Genomic DNA, 22,930 nt, shown 5'->3' with positions numbered 1-22,930 from the left:
ACACTCTTATACAAAAGTGTTTCATTTGGCACATTTCATGGATGGTATGTCTTTGGAGCTACTCATTTTTTCGATTCTTTCTGCCAACTCACATCTTGGCCTTGTCTTTGCTCGCACAGGGCTGGCGCTGTGCTTAAGGGTGAGGACAGGAGTAAAGCTTTCCAAAGGAAGGTCTGTGGTTGTTGTATGTATCTGCTGTCTTTGTCCTCCCCATGCATCTTTGGGGACAGCAGGTGCTGAATAGACTCAGCAAACCAGGGCCCGGAAATGTCCGATATTGGTTTGACATCATCAGTCCAAGTGTACTATTACTTCAGTCTTTACAAAGAAACTCATTCAGGAGGAGAAATTGGAGAGCGCGAATTTGGTTCCTTTACAGCGGCCCGCTCATCACCGTGCTTAGGAACTTAAGATGCAAAGGAGTGGAGTGCCTACCGCTTCTCAAGCACCGACTGTGTTCTAGGTACTGTGCTAGGTACTTTAGGCATATTGCCTTGTTTAATCCTCCCGACAGTCCTGGCAGGGAGGTGGTGTTGTGCCCATTACACAGTGGAGGAAACTGAGGTTTGGGGATGATCCGGGCAAATGCGCCAATCAGAACGGCGCTGCTGATGGGCCTTACTCCAGGGCTCATTCCCTTTGCCATGTGCCAGGCTGTCCCCACAAAGGAGCTATTGATAAATATAGGAACACCAAGCTGCTTGGCTTTCAGATATGGCCGGACATCGGAGCCACCTGGATGCTTCTGCAAAATACAGACATTGTGGTCCCCTCAACCCCCCCGCTGAGCTTAATTGGCCTGCGGTGAGGCCCAGGCCTAGGTATTTCTTCTTTTTTTTTTTTTTTTTTAACGTTTAAATACATTTGGTATTGAAATATTCCATGAGTTCAGGAAACCGCACAAATCCTAAGTATACAGTTTGACGAATCTTTACGAATTGAACACATCCGTATAATCAGCACACCACTTAAGAAACACAGCATTGGGGCGCCTGGGTGGCTCAGTGGGTTAGGTGTCCGACTTCAGCTCACATCATGATCTCGCAGTCCGTGGGTTCGAGCCCCACCTCGGGGCTCTGTGCTGACAGCTCGGAGCCTGGAGCCTGCTTCGGATTCAGTGTCCCCCTCTCTCTCTGCCCCTCCCCCCACTCACCTTCTGACTCTCTCTCTCGAAAATAAATAAACATAAAAAATTAAAAAAAAAACCACAACATTATCAGCACCCAGAAACCACCTTCAGTGCCCCTTCCCAGTCACCACCCCTCACCAGTGGGCCCCACGGCCCTGACTTCTAAGACAATAGATACATTTTTTTTTTTCTGCTTTGGCACATTATATGAGTGGAATTATACAGCGTGTACTCGTTTATATAAGGTTTCTTTCACCCAGGGTAACATTTGTACAAGTCACCCACGTTACGGATACTAGTGGCTCGTTCTTTTCATTGCTGGTACTGTCCCATCATGTGGACGTCCCATGGTTGGTTTATCCGTTCACCTGTTGATGGACATCTGGGTGGCTTCCAGGTTTTGGTTGCTGTGACAGTGCTGGCCTCGGGCATGTCTTCTGGTACGCGTTTCTGTGGGGTTTGTACCTACGGATGGCACAGCTGGGTCATCGGGTAGGTATATGTTCAGCTTGAGTAGGTAGGTACCGCCCGACAGTTTCCCAAAGGCACCGTGTCTTGTAATTATTGTGTTTCGAGAGGTCCCCCCAGTCGTTCCAATGTGCAGCCAGATTTGAGGACCATTTCCGTGGTGTGTCTAGAGTTCAGCAGTCTAGCAACCTCCAGGGTCCGTCACCCAGCCGAGAACCGTAAAGAAAGACATGCCAAGCTTCTTCCGCAGCTTGAGAGCTTCTGGAAAATCTTCTCTGCCGGATTGGGGAACTATCATTCCCGTTCTCGTAATCCTTTGTGCCGAGCTATCTGTTTTTTTTAACTCAAACAAATGTTTATTTATTTGACAGAGAGAAGAGCGCGAATGGGTGAGGGGAAGAGAGAGAGAGAGAGAGGGAGAGGGAGACAGAGAATCGCAAGCAGGCTCTGCCCTGACAGCTCAGAACCCGAGCTGGGGCTCGAACTCACCCGCTGTGAGATCACGGCCTGAGCTGAAACCAAGAGTCAGATGCTTAACGGACTGAGCCACCCAGGCGCCCCTGGGCCAAGCTGTCTTAATGCTGATGGGCCATTCTCACTATGGGGAACTGCGGACACGTTGATCTCTCTCCTAGTCTTGGTGCTGCTCGAAGGCAGGAACCTGGGTTTGATCCTTCTTATAATCCCAGCCCTCAGTTTAACAGGTACACGTAGCAGGTACTCAGAAACTGTTTATGAAGTGAGTGATCAGTAGAATGACTGAACGGTGAGGGAAAGTCTGGGCTGCAGAGAGATACCGCATCGTTGCCTTAAGGCTTATGCACTCTATTCCTGGGAGACTGCTTCAGGATCTCACTCGGAGCCTGATGACTTTTACTTATCTAACTGAGCTCGTTGGCATTATGGGTCATCTGGTTGCTCATCCCTAAACGGATTAGAAATAGAAAATTAGATTAGATGAGATAAGGTTTGTGGAAGCACTTTGTAAACTGGGGAACAGCATCTGGATAGAAGGTCGTGATAAAGGGAGAAGGGGGGTGGTGCTGCTGGGGACTAGACATACCGGCAGGGGTAGAGAGAGTTCACGTCCATGTACCACATGGAGGCAATGAAGTCAACAGTGCGTCAGGGAAGGAGCCAGGAAAACTCTAAAAAGAGCAGACCCCCAAATACATAACCACCCGGGGCCTTTTGGCGTGGGGTCAGGCAACCCCCCCCCCCAGTAGACGATTATTTGCAAATGATAACATCGCGTTATCAAAAAACAAAAAAATTTTGCTTAAGTCTTTAGCTGTGTTAAGCAAAGTCTATTAAGAAGTGAGTCATGCTTTAGAGAGAAGATCTTCTTCTGAAATCTTAACATTAAAAACAACTTGGATACAGGGGCGCCCGGGTGGCTCAGTCGGTTAAGCTTCCGAATCTCGATTTCAGCTCAGGTTACGATCTCACAGTTCTTGGTGTCAAACCCCACGATGGGCTCTGCGCTGACATTGTGGAACCTTTTTGGGATTCTCTCTCTCCCTCTCTCTCTCTCTCTGCCCCTTCCTTGCTCATGCTGTCTCTCTCTCTCTCTCTCTCTGTCTCTCTCTCAAAATAAATAAACTTAAAAACAAACAAACAAACAAAAAACCCAACTGGGACACAGGCAGGGGTAGACTGTGGCCTCTGTAAAATGATAGCTTCTCCCAGATTTCTGAGCTTTTACACCAGTTACTTTGAGAATTTAAACAGGGAGGAACCTTAAAACAGGAAAACAAAATCCAGCCATCTTGTTCCTTCGTTCCATGATTTATTGGACAGAGATTGCGTGATTTTGGGAAAAAAAAATCTGTTCTAAAGGTTTTTTTTTTTAATTTATCTTGAGAGAGGGAGAGAGAAGGGAGAGAGAGAGAGTACCAAGCAGGCTCTGCACTGTCAGCACAGAGCACGATGTGGGGCTCCAACCCACAAACTGCAAGATTCTGACCTGAGCCCAAACCAAAAGTCAGATGCTTAACTGACTGAACCAGCCAGACGCCCCTGGAAAAGAACATTTTTTAAAAGTAAAGTTGATGGTAAAATCTCCACATATTTTCTAATACTTAACAGCCCTCTTCTGAAGGCAAAACAAAGTTGAGCATTTTCTGGAGACTTTGGATGAATAGTGGCAGCCCTCCTTGTCTTTACCAGCAGACGTCAGTCCTTTGACCGTTATTAATATCGTTCATTCACTAATTGAAGTGCTTCTTCTTTTCACTTGTACTTGAAATTCTCTGTGCCTCACATCACAGAAAACAATTTGAATTTAGATGAGAGTGTGTTGAAGTGTGTTTAAAATTATTCCTATGTCCTATTTAATTTGTTTACGTATTTTATTCGGAAGGCTACATGAAGGCGGTTGAAATTTCTGTGATATCGTGGCTCAGTGATGTCCCCGGAGCAGAGGTTGGAAACGTTAACTGTCATTTCTGTCAATTTATGTGCAATCTTAAGAGTTTTATGAACTGGTTATGAAAGTTCACGTTAAGGTCTCTGGCTGGTTGTCTTACTGTTGTTCTCGATGCTTAGCGTGGCCAAGTTTTAACTGCTGAAGACAATTCGTATATGGTTTCCTTTGTAAGAACTCAGGACTAGAAATGTGTGTGGGGCTCTCATTCCAAGGAGGACCTGGAGAAGACAAAACCACCGAATTCTTCAGAGACTACGAATTACTCAGTTGTTGACCACAGGAACTTCCTCAGCTGCCATTTTGTGTGCGAGGAATAGAAACCGTTTGGACGGATTCCTCTTGGAATCGAAAAATCAGGAATGCTTTTCACTCTTTTCTAGTCTAGGCATGAGCTAGAAGAATGTGAAAAAGGAATATTTTCAGTTTCTCGCATTGATTACCTGGAGGAGATAGTTTAACTTTTGTGTCTTTTAAGACCCACATATTCATTTCTTTTTTTTTTTTTTAATTTTTTTTTCAACGTTTTTTATTTATTTTTGGGACAGAGAGAGACAGAGCATGAACGGGGGAGGGGCAGAGAGAGAGGGAGACACAGAATCGGAAACAGGCTCCAGGCTCCGAGCCATCAGCCCAGAGCCCGATGCGGGGCTCGAACTCACGGACCGCGAGATCGTGACCTGGCTGAAGTCGGACGCTTAACCGACTGCGCCACCCAGGCGCCCCCACATATTCATTTCTTAATTACAGTAGCTTGAAACTTAAAAATACACTCCAGGGGCGCCCGGGTGGCTCAGTCGGTTAAGCGTCCGACTTCAGCTCAGGTCCTGATCTCACAGTCTGTGAGTTCGAGCCCCGCGTCGGGCTCCGTGTCGACAGCTCGGAGCCTGGAGCCTGCTTCGGATTCCGTGTCTCCCCCTCTCTCTCTGCCCCTCCCCTGCTCCTGCTCTCTCTCTGTCTCAAAAATAAAATAAAATAAAATATAATAATTTTTAAAAAGGTTTAAAAAAACAAAAATACACTCCAGAGCAAGATGCTTGTTTTGTTTTTGTTTTTTGCTTGTTGTTTTAGTTAAACAACTTGACAGATGGCTTTCTATGTTTGGTGACGACTGACCAAAAACATTTTCCCTTGCCCCTGGGAAATAAGTAATAAAGCTGATGAATTGGGCATAGTTGAGGGGGGAAATCAAAACCAATTGCCTCTATACAAAAAACCGCGGTAGGCAGTACTTAAAAAGGAAGCATGTCATTTCTGAATTGGGTTGAATATATATATTTAAAAAAAAATTTTTTTTAAATGTTTATTTTTGAGAGACAGAGACATGGCATGAGTGGGAGAGGGGCAGAGAGAGAGGGAGACAGTATCCAAAGCAGGCTCCAGGCTCTGAGCTGTCAGCCCAGAGCCCGATGCGGGGCTTGAACTCCAGCTGTGAGATCATGACCTGAGCCGAGGTCCGATGCTCGGCCGACTGAGCCACCCAGGCGCCCCTGGGTTGAATATATATTGATAATACCAAAAGGAATGTGTTTTGTTAGAAAATTTGATCAATTGGATCTTTCTGATGGGAGATATACAAGTTATCTTGTTTTAAATCTCACTCAAATTAAAAAAAAATTTTTTTTATTTTAGAAAGAGAGAGCGAGTACAAGTAGGGGAGGGGCAGAGGGAGAGAGCGAGAAAGAGAGAGAGAGAGAGAGAGAGAGAGAGAGAGAGAGAGAGAATCTCAAGCAGGCTTCACGCTGAGACCCTGTGGAGGGGAAGGCCTTGAGCCCACACCCTGGAATCATGAGTTGAGCCAAAATCAAGAGTCGGACACTCAACCGACTGAGCCGCCCAGGCGCCCCTCTAATTTGGTTTTAACGTTGATTCTAATCCAGGCCGTTTTGGGGGGCAACAGAGCACAATATAGCTCTTTACTAAAACCACACAATGTAGGCCAACTCCAGCCCCCTCCTAATCTGGTCATATGTTATCCCGGAGAGGGAGCCCCCAGGGATCAGTGTGAGGGGTGATGACTTTGGAGTTCCTACGTAAAAGAGGCACAAGGTCTGGCCTTTGAATTGCAAATGAAGAAGGGTGAGGGCACTTGCTAGTTTTTCAGGGCCTCTGCTTACCCACTTTTTAGAGGGGATAGATGTCCACCCGGTTCAGAAGCTGCTTCATATCTGCATTTCATCTGGAAGAAAGACTTAGGGCGCCAGACATCTGTCTGCTTAGCTCCGGGCTCAGGCAGACCCCGGCGGACTGGACCCCAGCGCCCAGAGGGGTGTGTGGGTTCAGAGAGCTGGCTCATCCGAGAGAACATAGAGCCACCCATCATTTCTATTTGCCTTCTGGCAGAAGATCTACCTTCCTAATTAAGTTCTGCTTAGACAAATAGAGTCAAATCCCAGCTTTATGCTTTCTTGGGAACTTGAATATTATTACAGAGATCAGCCGTATCAGTTGAGGGATTGAAAAGGGCAACAGGGGAAAGGAAGGATTAAATTAAGGGAAAGGTGGAAACAGCACTTTGCAAAGCAGTGAGTGACACGGTTATTAAGGGCTCGTCTCACCCTGGACAATAGCAGACACGTTTCTCTACCCTTGGAAGTGCGGACATCATTTTACAAGGCATGTTTAAGGCGTTAAGCTCTTAGCATCTTTTATGAAGAGCCCAGCCTGGGAAGCAGGCCTGAACATTTCATCTTGTAATTCGTCTATTTTTTAAAAATGTTTATTTATTTTTGAGAGAGAGAGAGAGAGAGACAGAGCGTGAGCGGGAAAGGGGCAGAGAGAGAGGGAGACCCAGAATCCGAAGCAGGCTCCAGGCTCCGAGCTGTCAGCACAGAGCCCGACGCGGGGCTCGAACTCACGGACCGGGAGATCGTGACCTGAACCCAAGGCGGACGTTTAACTGACTGAGCCACACAGGTGCCCCTTCGTCTATTGTTCATGGCTAGGTCTCCAGCAAACAGGACATTTACCAATAATTTGTGACAAGCGTCTGCCAGCCCGTATTTTACCAACAAAAGAAATGTAACCACTTCTTTGGGGGCACAAGTGTTGTGATAGCATTCCTTGAAGACATGCTGATGTTTGGGAATGTGTTATGGATTGGGGAAAATCTTGATTTGGGATCGAAAAATGACTTTTCAGGAAAGACAACAGGATGGAAAACCATGCTTTCGTGGTTGGTGAGCCCATGCATGGGTGGCTTCTTTATTTGCTACATTTTACATACTATCCGTTTTGTTTTCATCCTATAACAAATGTCTCTCTTAGTGCCTGGCGTCTCCCAGGGGCTCAGTAAGTCTTTGTCCAATGGAGAATGGCCGGATGCGTGTTTTTATTTTTTTTTTTATTTTATTTTTTTAATTTTTTGTTTTTTTTTTAATGTTTATTTTGGAGACAGAGAGAGACAGAGCATGAACGGGGAAGGGTCAGAGAGAGAGGGAGACACAGAATCCGAAGCAGGCTCCAGGCTCTGAACCGTCAGCACAGAGCCCGATGCGGGGCTCAAACCCACAGACAGTGAGATCGTGACCTGAGCCAAAGTCGGAGGCTCAACTAACTGAGCCACCCAGGCGCCCCAAGGATGCGTGTTTTTAAAGTTTGTTTTAGATAGCTTGTGTATCTAAGAGTCTGTATGTAAAATTTCAGGAGTTGACTTTTATTCGGAGAAATGAGTCTTTGGTGAGTGTAAGGAAGGGTAAGGAGAAAGCTGAGTCTCTTCGAATACAGTACCTACTCAACTTCTTTCTGCCAAGCTGGACTACCTGTTTCGTGGTTTTCAAAAATTAAAAAGAAAAAAAGAAAAGACAGTTAATGGTAGGCGAGTTAGGTCCCATCATGTCGAAGGGAAGACCTTTTCTGCTTTTCCAGTCCTCCGCTCACCTCTTATTTCTTCCGTTACCCAAACTCTCTTGATTTCATCGGGTTTTCAAGGCGTGACGCTTGCACGCATTAGGACTCGGTAACTTTGATCCTCAAATGTGATCCCAGGCGGTACCTTCGCTTCCTTCAACGTTCTTCCCTTCTCTGAATCACCGTCTTCAAGGAGAAGAATCTGTTTTACCAAGCGATGGAAAATAAATAAGCCCCGATTTATCAAGTTCTGCCAGGAAAAACAAAACAAAACAAAACACCTTTTCTCTGTCTTTCCTTCGGGGGAAGGCATACCAAAAGGGCAGGTGTTTCTGGTGGAAGAAATACCTGTTTAGCTTTTAGGTGGAAAAGCAAAGACTAATGATCAGCAAGTACTCGTTCACTGTCTCTAGGGTGGGTGCTATGCCTGGCATTGTGGGAACTCGCCGCATTTAACAGCAGATTGCAGTGTATGCCGAGGTATCCAGCGTAGTGATTCCAAGGTCTAGAACATAATACAGAGTTCAGAAGAAGCAGCCCATTGTAGCCTGAGGTGTCGCGTTTGGGGCAGACCCTGTGGAGGGGAATGATGTTGTTCGGGCCCCAAAGGACAAGGGGGATTCAAATGGTTGAGGAGGGGCGCCTGGGTGGCTCAGTCAGTTCAGCGTCCGACTTTGACTCAGGTCTTGAAATAGCGGGTCACTTGCTGTCTCTCTCTCTCTCTCTCTCTCTCCCTCAAAATGAATAAACTAAAAAGAAAACCAAATGGGTGAGGGAAGTTTTCCATCAGGAGACGTGCACCTGTCACAGAGAGGCACGGTGAAGAACGTGAAGAATTCTGGGGCAAACGAGAAGACCACGGTGAGAAATGACGGGCTTGAGATGAAATGGCACTTGCAGGCGGGGTTCCGTCAGGCTGAGACCTGGGTGTTCGTGGAAAGCACCATTGCATCATGTGTCTGCTATGAGAGCTCGCAAACACCCACCTTGCCGTGCGTGGATTGTATCCCACGTGGACATCTTGCTTGGGATCGGGTGGAGGAAAATGAACTGATTGACGTCTGTTAGGGCATTGATGGGGCATCTCTGGAAAGGAGCTACTTTTGAAAATGTGACTCGCATGTGGCCGTGAGCGGGGGGTGCCAAAAGTCTTTGCCAAGGATGTTGTGGAGGGTGATCTCTCAATGAAGAAGACGCTAATCTCTTTGGCACAACATCCTTCCTACCCTGATGAGCTGGTGGAAGGGGGTCTTAGGGCGTGTGGATCGGAGGCTTTCAATCTGTCACCCCTTCTTGCTTCTCCTGAGTTCCTTCGGCAGAGCCCGTTTTAGAGCGAGGTGTGAAACAGGTGAGTGTGGCTTATGGTGTTTGTCATTTAAGCCATTGACAATGAAGCAGTTCAAACGATAGAGCCAACGGCTGGCAAAGCGGTAAAACCCCTCAGCTCTTTGGTGCTTCCCTGCTGTCTGATTCGTAGGTCCTGGTGCTTTGTGGGGAGACCAAAAGGCACCAGTACTGGGACAGGCCAGCCATTGCAGACTCTGCCCAGACTGGGCACAGAAACTCAGTGAAATCCACAAGCATGGAATTTGAAGTACGTAGGTCACCTCACAGTCGCAGGGCTTAATTTTGCAGACAGATACGGGTGTATGTTATTTTAGCCGATAGGTGTTTCCTGGCAAGTCACGTGGGAGTTGAGTTTTTCTTCCTTAATCATCTTTTTTATTTTTTTCAATATATGAAATTTATTGTCAAATTGGTTTCCATACAACACCCAGTGCTCATCCCAAAAGGTGCCCTCCTCAATACAATCATCTGTCTTTTTTTTTTTTTTTAAATTTGTTAACATTTATACATTTTTGAGCCGCAGAGAGAGACAGGGTGGTGTAGAGAGAGAGGGAGACACAGAATCCGAAGCAGGCTCCCGGCTCCGAGCTGTCAGCACAGAGCCCGACACGGGGCTCGAACCCACGAACCGTGAGATCGTGACCTGAGCCGAAGTCGGACGCTTAACCGACTGAGTCCCCCTCGGTGCCCCCTGACTTTTTATATTTAATTGTATGCTTTTTTTTTTTTTAACTTTACCGTAATATTGGCAATGCTGTTTCTTCAGTTAGGATTAATCATCCATTGGCAAGAGCTTCTCAACCCTTGTGAATTCATCAAATACGTATTAAGCGCCTGCTGCGTGACAGGCACTCTTCTAGACCCCGAGGATACAGAAGTGAAAACGTTTTTTTAAGCCCTGGCTTCATGGGGCTCACATTCGAGGCATCGTTTGTGTTTAAGTGTCTCTGCCAGCACTCCCTGTCGATCGGCCGATGAATGATCCCTTATCGAGCGTCTCACATGCGTTGGATACCGGGCCGCGTCTGTGGGGCAGTTTGGACTCCCAAGAGCCCGCCTTCTAGTTGGAAACGCAGACCTGATCTTAACGCCCACCGAATAAACAGAATGTTACAGCGGTAGATGGTTAAGGGCTGAACTGTACAGCGTCCGTACGGACCGGAAGGCTGTGGCAGTTCAGAAGACGGAAGCCCGAGGGTAAGCGGATGTGGGACTTTGGGGGAAGGCAGCGGATGAGCAGGCCAGGGAGTGTAAAGCCACCTCACCGTGGTTCCTTTCTCCGCGGTGCTCCTCCCTGCCTAATCTCCGTGTGGGGTGCATCTGACTCCAGTGTCTCCGGTGCCTGGGACTCGTGGTGAAGCCGTTGATTCTGCTGGGCTGCAGGGCTCCCACCCTGAACCCGAGCGGACTCCTAGGCCAGCTGGGGCTGCAGAAGCCCTGTCTTCACATGTGCGTCTCCTCCTCAACTGCCTGGCCCGCTGAACAGCCAGGACTGGTCGACCGTTAGACTTTCTGAGGCTATTCTCACCTTCCTGTTGTATCCCTCGATTCTCTCGTTACGGGCAGCGTGGAAACAGGTATAGTGCTCGGGGTGTCTAGAGTCATCGTTCATCCTTGACGTGCGAGGACAAGGAGAAAGTATGAAGGATGTGGACGCTCGTCTGGGACCGCACGTCCAGGCATTCTTCACCGTAAAGTGGGCTCTTTTCCGAAGGTTGATTTGCAAGTTATTGTTAGGAACCCGGAAGACATTTTTTTTTCCCCCTAGAAACCAGGTTCTACGCAGGGATTATTTTTTCTGGCTGGCCCACAACAGCCTGTTTAATAAGTGCGGCCGAACTATAGAATTCACCCTGTGTCTCTGGGAAAATGTGTTCCGCATTCCAATTTGGAACACTAGGAAATAAGTCCCCTTCTCCGGAGGGGTGGGGGTGAGGAGCTTGGGGAGGACACCCCCAGGTCTGGCACCCAGATGCTTCTAGCAGCTGAGGAATCACCCGTCCGCCCCGCCCCTCAGAAGCGGCAGCCAGTGCGGCTCCTGCAAAGGCTCTGGTGACGGGAGTGCAGGAGGGGTGGCGGGGCGGGCCGCGATGGCGTCTGGCTGAACAGCAGCTGGTTCTGGGCGCCCTGCTTCCTGTCCTCGGCTTGGCAAGCCCTGTTAACAAGAGAGATTTCATCTTTCCCTTCCTCTGATGCCTACTCTCTTCTTGGGGCAATTATCCAAAGCCCTTTATTGTCTCTTTCTCTTCTTAATCCTGTGACCATCCCGGCCAAGATGCCTAGATCATTCCTCAGTCATCCCCCTCCTTCCCGAACACTTAGTCGTCGATTGATGATAACTCCCTGTTGGGGAGCAAAAGGGTCTTTTCCCCTGGAGGAGTGCTAACAAGGAAGATCGGAGGCCATGAGGTGTTGGCGATTCTGAAGCGGCCATCAGGATTTGGTGATGTTGTGACGAGACGTGAGCAACGAGGGGGTCGCACTCAGGTCTTCGCTCCTGTCACGGGAGCTCTATGCAGCGGAACTTCCTGGCTCTGAACTCTCTAAGGTCCAGGCAATCGAGAGGCCCATATTAGTTCCAGAGAATGACGCCACACAAATCCACAGAGATGCAAGGACGTAGATGGTCAAAGCTAGAGCCAGAATTTATAAGTAGGGCGTCTTTTATTTTTTATTTTTTAACAGTTTTAGTTTTATTTATTTTGAGAGAGAGACAGAGAGTGAGCCGGGGAGGGGCAGAGAGAGAGGGAGACACAGAACCCGAAGCAGGCAGCACAGAGGCTGACACGGGATTCGAGCCTATCAACCGTGAGATCATGACCCAAGCCCAAATCAAGAGTTGGACGCTGAACCGACTGAGCCACCCAGGTGCCCCAAATCGGTCCTTTCTTTTTTTAATGACAGTTTGAACAAGTCCACTTGTAAACAGGTAGTAGTGACATTAGCCTGTGATCCCCCAGAACCCCTCTGCTTAGATGCTGTACTACCCAACAAGTTTCTATTTCTGATTTGGCTTATCACGCGGATTTCTCTCTCGGGAGAGAGTGATACGCTGGCCATAAAATGGCAGTATCCAATCTTCTTAATGGTTTATTTCTTTTAGCAGAACTATGCAAGTTGGCCTTTTGGGGTTATGCATTGGCCTTGGGCGAACTTGGTTCGCGTGAGTCCATTCTCCAGAGCCATGAGAATTGAAGAGCAGATTCTGGACCTTGGGGACACGGCCGAGGTGCTGCCTCTGAGAGTCCCCTATTCAGATCATGGGCCGGCGAGCCTTTCGCTGTGCTGGTTTGGTGAAGACGTCGCTCACGTCCCTCGTGGGAAACAGAGCCGCAGAAAAGTGGCATTGTTGCTGACTTTGTGAGTGCTTTCAGGAGGAGCCGTGCGGAAGCATCCCGGGTTCACAGAGCCAGGAGCAGTGCCACCCCGTGAGATATGACTAAGCAGCTCGGATTTGCTTTGCTCTGTTGCACCACGTAATGACATTTCCTCCAAAGTTCAGGGGTCAACAGAGGCAGCGTGCTCAGCTGTGAGAACTGGAGGCTGTGATTCAAGATGGGCTAAGTGCATTTCAGATTTTACGCAGTAGGAACAAGGGAGAGATGGAATGTTCTTAAAACATTTGGAGTCTGTTTTTTTTTTTAACGGGCCCGAAACAGAAGCTGTGTCCATGTGGTTCCACTGAATCACTTGCTTTTTAATTGATTAGGTTTTAACAGTTGAGTGACGGAGCCTATTGGGATCACTCCAGACCCTAAATGAACTTCATTTTTTTTTAAGTTTATTTCTTTATTTTGAGAGAGAGAGAGAGAGAGCACCTGAGCATGAGCGGGGGGGGGGGGGGGGGAAGAGAGGGAGAGAGAGAGAATCCCAAGCAGGTTCTGCACTGACGGATGTGGGGCTCGAACCCCCAAACCGTGAGATCGTGACCTGAGCCGAAACCAAGAGTCAGACGCTCAACCGACTGAGCCGCCCAGGCGCCCCCTACATTAACTTTAAATGGAAGTCGATTGAGGGGTACTGAAGCCTCATGACATTGGAGACGTTACCCTGTTCCGACACCCTGTTCTATGGTGTGGCTTCTTCTCTTAACGAGGACGTGGCCGGAGCTGTCACTGGTTATGTCAGGTGGTTAGAGCGAGGTGCCCAGGAGTAGTTTAGGTTTGCCCTGTAACCCCGGGCTGAACCCCCGCCCAAGCAACACCTCACAAATATGGACAGCGGCTCGTAAGGTGGAACCAGATGAACACATAGCGAGTGGCTCAGTGCAGCCCTTCCCTGCTTCCGGCAAACGTGAGCCGGTGCCTACCGGGTCGGGGCTTGAAAGGAGAAGGCCAGCACGGGAATGTGGCACAGCCCCTGCGGAGACAGTCTGGTCCTGTGGGACATTTTCTCCTTGCCACGATTAGTTGAATTAGTCATCGTAGCGGTTGTAACGAACTTGTGTTGACAGCAGGCAGGGATTTCTTTTTGGGTACAAACCCACAGATTTCTTCCTCTTCTTTCTAGTGCCTCGTGACAGTGGGAAGTATGCAGACAGGGCTCAGATGTCCCCCAGAGCTCTCTCTCGTGTATCTGCATTGGTTCCATCACTCTCTTGCTCGGAGTGGGGGGGGGGGGGGCGGGGAGGGGGGCTTGGAGATTTTCTTCTCATGTGCTTCCTTGCGCTGGTCGATTTAGGGAAAACATCATCAAACGGCGTGCAGATTGAAAGCGAAAACTGTCCCCAAAGGGTCTACTTGTAAAACCATGAAAATATTACATGTCTGCGTGGTTTATACTGCCAGATGCCCAACAGTCCAGAATTAACACCTGGTGTTTAGTGGACGGAAAAGAAATTGTGCGGTCATTGTGGATATCCGAAATGGAAAAATGCGAGGCAACATTTAAAAATTAAATGCCTTGTCTGATTTCAGCTGCTGATGTCGTGTTGGGCCTTATGTAAATTGACCTTATGTACGTTGACCCGAAGCCTTACTGATAACATCAACAGCCCATTAACACACAGTTTGCATGTTAGATGTATTATATACTGCATTCTTACAATGAAGTAAGCTAAGAATGTTGTTACCAAGTGATAAGGAAGAGGGGCGCATGGGTGGCTCAGCGGTGGAGCCTCCGACTTCGCCTCAGGTCCTGATCTCACGGTTCATGAGTTCAAGCCCCGCATCCGGCTCGGTGCGTGCTGCGCAGAGCCCGCTTCGGATCCTCGGTCTCCTTCCCTCTCTGCCCCTTCCCCGCCTGCTCTCTCTCGGTCTCTTTCAAAAATAAATAAACATTAAAAAAAAAAAAAAACTCATAAGGAAGAGCAGACACTTTTACAGTACTGTACTGTATTTATCAAAAAAAGCCCACGTGTAAGTGGACCCGCACAGTTCAAACCTGTGTTGTTCAAGGGTCAACGGCACTTAAAAAAACATCTTTCATGAGGTTTAATCTCGGTCTCTCCTGTTGCTTACCCAGAGTAGAGTAAATGTCCGTCGTTGTTGTCCTTGAACCTCGCCGCCCCCCCCCCCCCCCCCCCCCCCCCCCCCCCGTTGCAGGAGGCGGGACCTTGAAAGCATCTCGTAGTAGTTCCAGAAGCCGCCCTTTCTTGTCTGCATCACAGTCGTGGTAGATGGAGGGAAGGAATCCTGCCGTTCATCCGACCTTCACAGACCCAACTGCGACTAACCAGCTAATTTCTGGACCCAAATGGTATAGAGCAAGTTCAGCTAATCCGGGACTCGGGCTCACGCGGAGTAGCAGACGGGGAGTAGTAACATCACGGCTTCCCGGGCTTCCCGTCGGAAAAGCACCAACGCCGTAAATGTGCAAATGTGCGTTTCCTTTAACAAGCCCCGGGGCTCTGCGGACAGAAAAGGGGAATTGGCTCTCCATTTTGTGTGTGTAAATGGTTGGGATCGCTCCCAGGCAAACGGCCCCGTACTGCAGTCCAGTTCTCCTCGTTGTCCCCTACCCTCCCCACGTCGTCCGGCCGTTCTCCCTCGCTTTTTCCCAAGTTGGGCGCTAATGTCTTTACGTTTTCCACACCATCAGCTCTAAACTTGGTCTCATGCCTGTCATTTCCATTAAGGTCTACAAGACTGCTAACAGCTGAAAGCGTTAGGCTCCCTCCCAGTGTTTCCATTTTAGTAAGGGACCCATCTCGGTGCGCGGAAGAAAAGTCTGGGGCGGAATTTTTAATAGCATGCAGTTTGAGGTTTGGAAGGGTGTGGTGCGGTGGAGGGTGTTCCTGGCTATATTTAATCTTCCAACTGCTCTGAAATCATAACTCTTAGGCTCTGCTGTCTCTGCTACTCCCTAGAGGCCTCTTCCAGCTCCTTCCTGTGTAGTTGCTGCTGCTACAGAATAGGCTTGCAGGGAGAAAAACAGTGTCCGTGGGTAAACTCTAGCATATGGGGGTTTTCTAAAAAGGAAACCCTGTATAGTCCCGGCAGCTTCCCACAAGCACAGGCGGTGACTCTTGTGGATGCGTGTTTCATTTTCTGATCGGGTTATTTGTCTTAATCTCAATCAAGTGCCCTTGTACGGTACGGGCCCCTGATGTGGGCCAGTATCTGCCGCACGTAGGCAGTCAATTCACCTGGATCAGGGAGCAACAGAAAAGGAAAGGGGGGACGTTTTTCTCACAGCTGTTGCTCTCATGTCTCATCCTACTGATATTTACTCGTGGTTTTTATTTTAGGCTGCTCATCCCCACCACACCTCCCCAGCACCCGCATCCACACGCGCACACGTATTCACGCTCCCGTTAGGAATTAGAGGCTAAAAACAAATGACCTTTCGGCTTGGTTACCATCGTGGCACCCGTGCCCTTAAGACTTCCCCACCGATGTGCTCTAAGGGAGATTCAGTGAATCTGGAATCCTCTGGGATACTAGATACGCTCTCCGGGGTCTGTTTTATCTTGCTCACCCAGGCTTTGGCAGACTAAAACAGAGTGCCTACCCCTTTATTCCTGGACAACTTTGAATTTCATATTGTGGGATTCAGAGACATATTTGGATCGTACTGTCATTTGACTCTTTAGTAATATTGGGATTACCCCTTTACTAAAAGTAGAATGAGTGTGTCATTTTTTTTTTTTTTTTTAGAGAGACAGCATGAGCAGGGGAGGGGCAGAGAGAGAGGGAGAGAGAGAAACTCAAGTAGGATCCACAGCCAGCACGGAGCCCGACCTCACGAACCGTGAGATCACGACCTGAGCCGAAATCAAGAGTTGAGACGCTCAACCGACTGAGCCACCCAGGCGCCCCTAGTGCGTCATTTTTAGATGTGATTGGGCTTTTCAGGCATATTAAGTTTGAATGCGAAACATCCATTGATTAAATGAACAGTATCATCGTCAATCCCAGAATACACAGATTTTATAGGTTCACATTTGCATATATTATCTATATTGACGCCCCCCCCCCCCGAAAAAAATGGATACTATGTACCTTCATTCTAGAGACAGAGTTCAGGTCTTGGAGAATATGTACACAAAGAAGATAAAATTTTGCCTTGACATGGCTTTCAGAAAACACGCAGATTGGGAATGAAACACATGGCTCCATCTAATGGGACGGCCCACATGAAAAGGTACATTTTATTCCTGTCACTGTATCTGGGAAAAGAAGATTCAGACTTCTAGCCCTCCTGGAATGAAATGATTTTATTTATTTTATTTTTAATTTTTTTAATGTTTATTTTTGAGAGAATGAGAGAGAGAGAGAGACAGGGTGCAAGCAGGGGAGGGGCAGAGAGAGGGGGAGACACAGAACCTGAAGCGGGCTCCAGGCTCTGAGCTGTCAGCACAGAGCCGGATGCAGGGCTCGAACTCATGAGCTGTGAGATCGTGACCTGAGCCGAAGTCGGAGACTTAACCGACTGAGTCACCCAGGCGCCCCAAAGAATGAAATGCTTTTAGAAGGTGAACTTGCATCCAGAACCTGGGCATCTGGTTACCTATAGATATGTATATCTATATTGTGGGCTGGCTGGCAGATGAATAGATTGTGCCTGTGTTTGAGAATATTGCTAGCTTCAAATATTCATATATGAGACTAGAAGAATTCTATGTGCATTTTAATACATTGAAGACATTTACACATCAATAATTAATTTGTATTTAAGACAACAACCGATAGGAGTCTTCACCAGGGACGGTGGCATACCAGAACGAAGGCGAAGTGAAATATCATATCTATTTCATGTTTTGTTGCTGACACTTGCGGAGTACTAGGAAGGCCAGAGGCCACGTCTGGAAAAGTCACCTGAGGCCAGGAAGAGCCGGCACAGGTTCAAATCCACGACGATGAGCTGAGAGGGGCGAGGTCAAACGGCAGAAACCAGGAACCAAGGCTGGGAGCAAAAGACCCACCTGGAAAAGTTTGAGTGACCACGGAGCTGGGATCCCAGGCCGTTGGGACCCGGTGGGTGGCAGCAGGGAGGACAGCAGAGGAAGAGACAGCATGCCCCAGTGGCCCTCCTGAGCCCAGCGATTGAACTGTGCAGGTGGCAACGTGTCAGAAGGGCTCCAGCACCTTCTTCGTGGGCTGGAAGGGTGTTGTGTAGCTGGCGGGCACGAGCTGTAACAGGTGCCTACAGGGCTCTGGTAACGGGGCCGAGCATTGACACGCTCAGGGCCAGAGCGCGCGTCTGCTGATGGGCTCGGCTTCTCGGCTCGGCTCTCATTTCCCAGCACTGCTTCGCTCTGACTCACCGAGGGCCCTGCCACATGTCATTAGGCGGCTCAGCTGCCGCTTTCACTTCTCGCAAGGCTCTACGGAGGTTTGGCTCTTGGCTTTTACATCGTTTTCTCCTGAGAGCTGGAGGGAGTGGCCTTTTCGATAGGTTGGATTGCTGAGTTGAACCCTTAACGGCGTCTGACAGTTTCAATTTCCTTTCTCATAGGCGTTTGATCCTGAGGACCTTTATGCAGGGGTCAATTTCTCCAAGGTTCTGAGCACGCTTTTAGCTGTCAACAAAGCAACAGAAGGTGAGCTGGGTTTGCGATTTGTGAGTCGTGCGTGACACGTTTGGATCCACGGGCGTCTCATTCCCCTAGGAGCCAACTTTGGCCAGGATTGTTCGATCGGTGCACATCTCTCCCCTCCCTGCAAGTCAACCCCAGTGGGTGTCAAATGCTTTTTTTTTTTTTTTAAATGTTTACTTATTTATTTTGAGGTGAGGTGGATAGAGAGTGAGCAGGGTAGGGGCAGAGAGAGAGGGAGAGAGATAGAGAGAGAGAGAGAGAGAATCCCAGGCAGGTTCTGCACTGCCAGCACTGAGCCCCATGCAGGGCTCAAACCCATGAACCGTGAGATCATGACCTGAGCTGAAACCAAGAGTCGGACGCTTAACTGACTGAACTGCCCAGGCGCCCCTTTTAATTGTTCAGAGTTTAGGATTTAAACACATCTATCACAGATGTTATTGTAATGACCTTCATATAATGATAAGAACCAAGGAACTATTTCATCCAAAGCTACAGAATACGCAACTGAGAACAACAAGACAGAAAATGAAAAGGAAAAGATGAGTTCCCCTTTTCATAAAGTTTACAGAAGATAGCAGATACTTCCCCATTAGAGCCATGTTTTTCTCATAGATTTTTGTATGTGTCTGTCCACGTAAAAGAAGTTGTCAGTGGGGCGCCTGGGTGGCTCAGTCAGTAGAGCGCCCGACTTCAGCTCAGGTCATGATCTCACAGTTCGTGGGTTCAATCCCCACATCAGGCTCTGTGCTGACAGCTCAGAGCCTGGAGCCTGTTTCGGATTCTGTGTCTTCCTCTGTCTCTCTGCCTCTCCCCTGCTCACACTCTGTCAATCTCTCTCTCAAAAAATAAATAAACATTAAAAAAAAAAAAAAGAAATCCACATACTTTAAAAAAAAAAGAACTCGTCAGTAACCTTGCACTGGAAACGAAACCTCAGGGTCGTAGTGAGTGAAAAGAATATTTTTTATTTAAATGTTTAATACCCACCACATTGGAGGCATTAACTATAAATCCTAGCAAATGTGAAGAAAACGCCCCATAGCCTTGGAGTATAACCTTACTCCTGTGAGACAACATCTTTCGTACAGCTGGGTGGGAATAAGCATAGTTGAGATGCACTGAACCCTCACCATGGGTCTAAGCAATTCTAAGAATCATCGGTGGTTCTCCTCTTTGAAATGACCCTGGGGGTAGGTATTATTATTAGGTCCGTATTACAGATAAGGGAAGTCCGGCCCACAGTTGCCCAACCGGGAAGTAAGTGGCAGAGCTGGGGTTCAAACCCACATCGGACTGACCGCCCCCCAAACATAGGTCTTGGTGCTCAGACTGTTGGAGAGTCCACAGGCTGTGTGCCCGGCACCGCCAGGTGCGACAAAGGAAGTGTAAGATATGGTCCCCGCCCCTGAGAAAATTACCATCTATTTAGGGAGACTCAACTTACCCACGTGAAACAATTAGCGCACGAGAGCAGACAATATAGTCGAGTGCCAAATAGAATGGAGCATCTAGGAAGCTATCAAGTAATTATAGTTTTAGTCAAAAGAGCTGTACATAATAGCAATAAATGTAAAAATACTTCTCTAGAGTTGTTCTTTTGCTATTTGGGAAAAAAAAAGGAGGCTTTTGAGCTATTGCAAAGGCGTATAGCAGAAGTACAGCTAATTCGAGTAACTATATTTAAGACATATGACAACTAGGCAGGGAGGATCGTATCATTCTAGCATTATGCCATCCAAATTATACGTTCCTTTGCCAAACTCTGCTAGCAAGTTTTATAGTCTCTTCCCTTGCCGCGGATATTTATAAAATACAAGGAGGTGAAAGTTAAAACCCACAGCATCAAGGAAATTACTTGGATACTGAGCTTGTCGCCTAGGGAATGTTTGGGCTTTAGACTTTTGCAGTTTATGTCTTTTAAAAATAAACGGAGAGGAAAAAAGCCCTCATTTGAATTTGTCGAGAAGCCAGCATACGGAAAACACCCAGCTCAGCGCTGGTCTGATCGAATTTCACAAGGTTTCAAGGAAGAGAAGATTCTCGAGTGTAATTTTTGAAGATCGCATCTTTCCCAGACACACTCTGACTCCGATTCTCCTTCGCCTCGCCCACCGCCCCCCCCCCCCGCCGCACCCCCAGTTTCTGTGAGAATTTACATTACATACGCTACACACGTTACCGCATATGAGGAAGACAAGAACCACCCAGTTAAGGGCCAAAACACAAAGAGAGAAGTTTGAAATATTTCAAAGTAATAAGAGCCACAAACAGCTGTTTGGTACCCAATATAGTTCTGCCTTGGATAACAGGGCGTACTGTCTCAACCGGTTCAAGAGGGGAGAGTCGTAGGGAAATGGGTTAAGAGAAAATGTGGCTCTGTCGCTGTTTTTCATTCTACTGGACAGCGATGGCCAGTAAGGCTATGAAGAAGTTGGCCACCAAAATGGGAGGCGGGGGGAGGAAATTCACTTGGCACGTTCCGAATGGTAACCGTGAGGATTACGGCCAGGGCGCCCGTGCTAATGTCCCGTGAAAGATTGTGTTATGTTCTAGACGTGCTTCTGACATGAGTGGCTCCCTTTATCTTGCCTTTTCCTCTTTTCACAGATCAGCTATCAGAAAGACCATGTGGACGTTCCTCTTCTCTTAGTGCTAATAGTTCTCAGACAAGCCCACAGGGAGCAGTTGTTAGCACAGCTCCAGGGCTGCAGAGGCAGTCAAAGGCAGTGGTAAGTATAGAAGCCAATTCCCCTTGCCTGTTTCACAGTCTGTCAAATGAAATCGATATCCTGGTTTCATCTCCCCGTGTGGCGAGATAGCCGTCCTGTGCGTTTGGGGCGTCGCCGGTGAAACTACTTTAAACCTAGCGCCAGTTCGGGCTGGCCCGCTGGCGCGCATCAAAGGCATGTGGGGCAGAGGGTCAGAAAATCGGGGCTGAAGTCCCAGAGTTCTTTCCCTTCCTGGGACCGAGTGACTCGTTTAGCGGGGAATGCCGTGCAAATGGAAGTCGTTAGAACAGCTTCCTGATGGCAGCTTGCTGGCATTTCCTCTACCTCTGGCTTATTAGGAGAACTAGATAGTGCCTGGCACATAACAGACAATCAATATGCATTACTTGCCATCATCATCGTTACTGTCATTTGCTTTTTCTCTGTGCCTTCCTATTGAGCCTGTGATGATGAACTCCCCTCGTGGGGTAGCCCAGTTAGCTCTGCATTTGGTCTTAATAGGAGCTTTTATTTGGGAGGAACCGCCTCATCCTCGGCTGGCTCTTTGGAGACCTTTATTCCTTGTCAAAAGCCACCCACTTGCTTTAAGCCATCAGGAGCTGTAACTTCCAAAGACTTTAATTACTTCCAAAGCGCTTAACCTTTTGAGATCACGGCTCCCTTTGGGGAGCTGATGAACACTACGCTTAACCTTTTGAGATCACGGCTCCCGGCTCCCGTTGGGGAGCTGATGAACACTACGGTTCCGCGCCCCCTTGGACCCTCTCAAATTGTGTGCAAACCTCCCGTGCAGGAACTTACGGGTGGTTTAGGTAAAGATCCCTGTGCGCATCAGCTTCTCAAAGGGGCCCGTGACAGGTTAACAACTCCGCCTTAGGTATCTACGGGATATTTGATGTTTGCATATGACTAAATCAGCCAATTTAAGATATTCTTAGCCATTGAGAGGTGGGAGGCAGATTTTATGTGTAGATTAGTACTTAATCTTGGCCCTATAATTATGTAAGACCGTGTCTGGGTGTTGGGGAGAGGCAGGGTGGAATAGTTTATCACTCTACTTTGTTTCCTGGCGCATTTAGCAAGTATCTTTAGGCAATTGGTGAGGGGAGGGGGGAATGAAAGCTATGGCCCCCTTCAAAATACACACAAAAAGTCGCATGCACTTCTGCGCCGTTTATTACCCTCCCCCACCCCAGCCCCACTCCTAAGTTAAAGACTCAAGACGGCTGTGGACCTGGGGTTCCGTCCTTGCGCATTCCCACGTTATTTGCCTCAATTCATGTCATTTGTGCCCCTGCCCCATGTAGATGGGTGCTTAATCTGGTGTGGCTTTTATTTCCCTAGGAGATGATGGAAAATGGAGGCCACCAGTTGATAGTAAAGGCAAGATTCAACTTTAAGCAGACTAATGAAGATGAACTGTCAGTTTGTAAAGGGGACATCATTTATGTCACCAGAGTTGAAGAAGGAGGCTGGTGGGAAGGCACATTAAATGGCAGAACAGGCTGGTTCCCTAGTAATTATGTCCGAGAAATTAAGTCCAGTGGTAAGTGGATCTTTCAAAAGCCTTTTGGAACGTGACTCATGTACTCTCTTGTATTCCTACTGACAATCTTTATTTATTTATTTATTTATTTATTTATTTATTTATTTATTATTATTATTTTTTTTACCGTTTATTCAGTTTTGAGAGAGAGAGAGAGAGAGAGACAGAGAGACAGAGAGACAGAGCGTGAGCGGGGTAGGGGCAGAGAGAGAGGGAGACACAGACTCCGAAGCAGGCTCCAGGCTCGGAGCTGTCAGCACAGAGCCTGATGAGGGGCTCGAACTCACAAACCATGAGATCATGACCGGAGCCAAAGTAGGACGCTTAACCGACTGAGCCATCCAGGCGCCCCCCCTATTGACAATCTTGTAGTTTTAATTGGTCAACAGAAACTGTTTGTATTTGCATTTATAAGCCGACAATTAGGGTAGGAGGGAACTGGGAAAAATCGATG

At 47.9% G+C, this 22,930-nt stretch overlaps 1 protein-coding gene across 6 annotated transcripts in view; it reads left to right on the top strand.

The window, feature by feature from the left end:
• The window catches only part of ARHGEF6 (Rac/Cdc42 guanine nucleotide exchange factor 6), a 99,363-nt gene that overhangs the window by 11,797 nt on the left and 64,636 nt on the right, over positions 1-22,930 (top strand). For 4 of the 6 annotated variants that reach the window (XM_047843211.1, XM_047843212.1, XM_047843218.1 and 1 more), the window contains 3 exons: positions 18,117-18,201; positions 20,809-20,930; positions 22,275-22,476. In XM_047843211.1, the coding sequence (XP_047699167.1) occupies positions 18,117-18,201; positions 20,809-20,930; positions 22,275-22,476 (409 nt within the window). Of the gene's footprint in view, positions 1-8,647; positions 8,733-17,972; positions 17,994-18,116; positions 18,202-20,808; positions 20,931-22,274; positions 22,477-22,930 lie in introns of those variants that run through there. The other 2 variants (XM_047843215.1, XM_047843216.1) reach the window with 2 other exon arrangements.

The sequence above is a fragment of the Prionailurus viverrinus genome, chromosome X (genome assembly GCF_022837055.1).
Source record: "Prionailurus viverrinus isolate Anna chromosome X, UM_Priviv_1.0, whole genome shotgun sequence".
Taxonomy (NCBI): domain Eukaryota; kingdom Metazoa; phylum Chordata; class Mammalia; order Carnivora; family Felidae; genus Prionailurus; species Prionailurus viverrinus.
The sequence above is the reverse complement of the archived record's forward strand: the minus strand, read 5'-3'. Positions and strand labels throughout refer to the sequence as shown.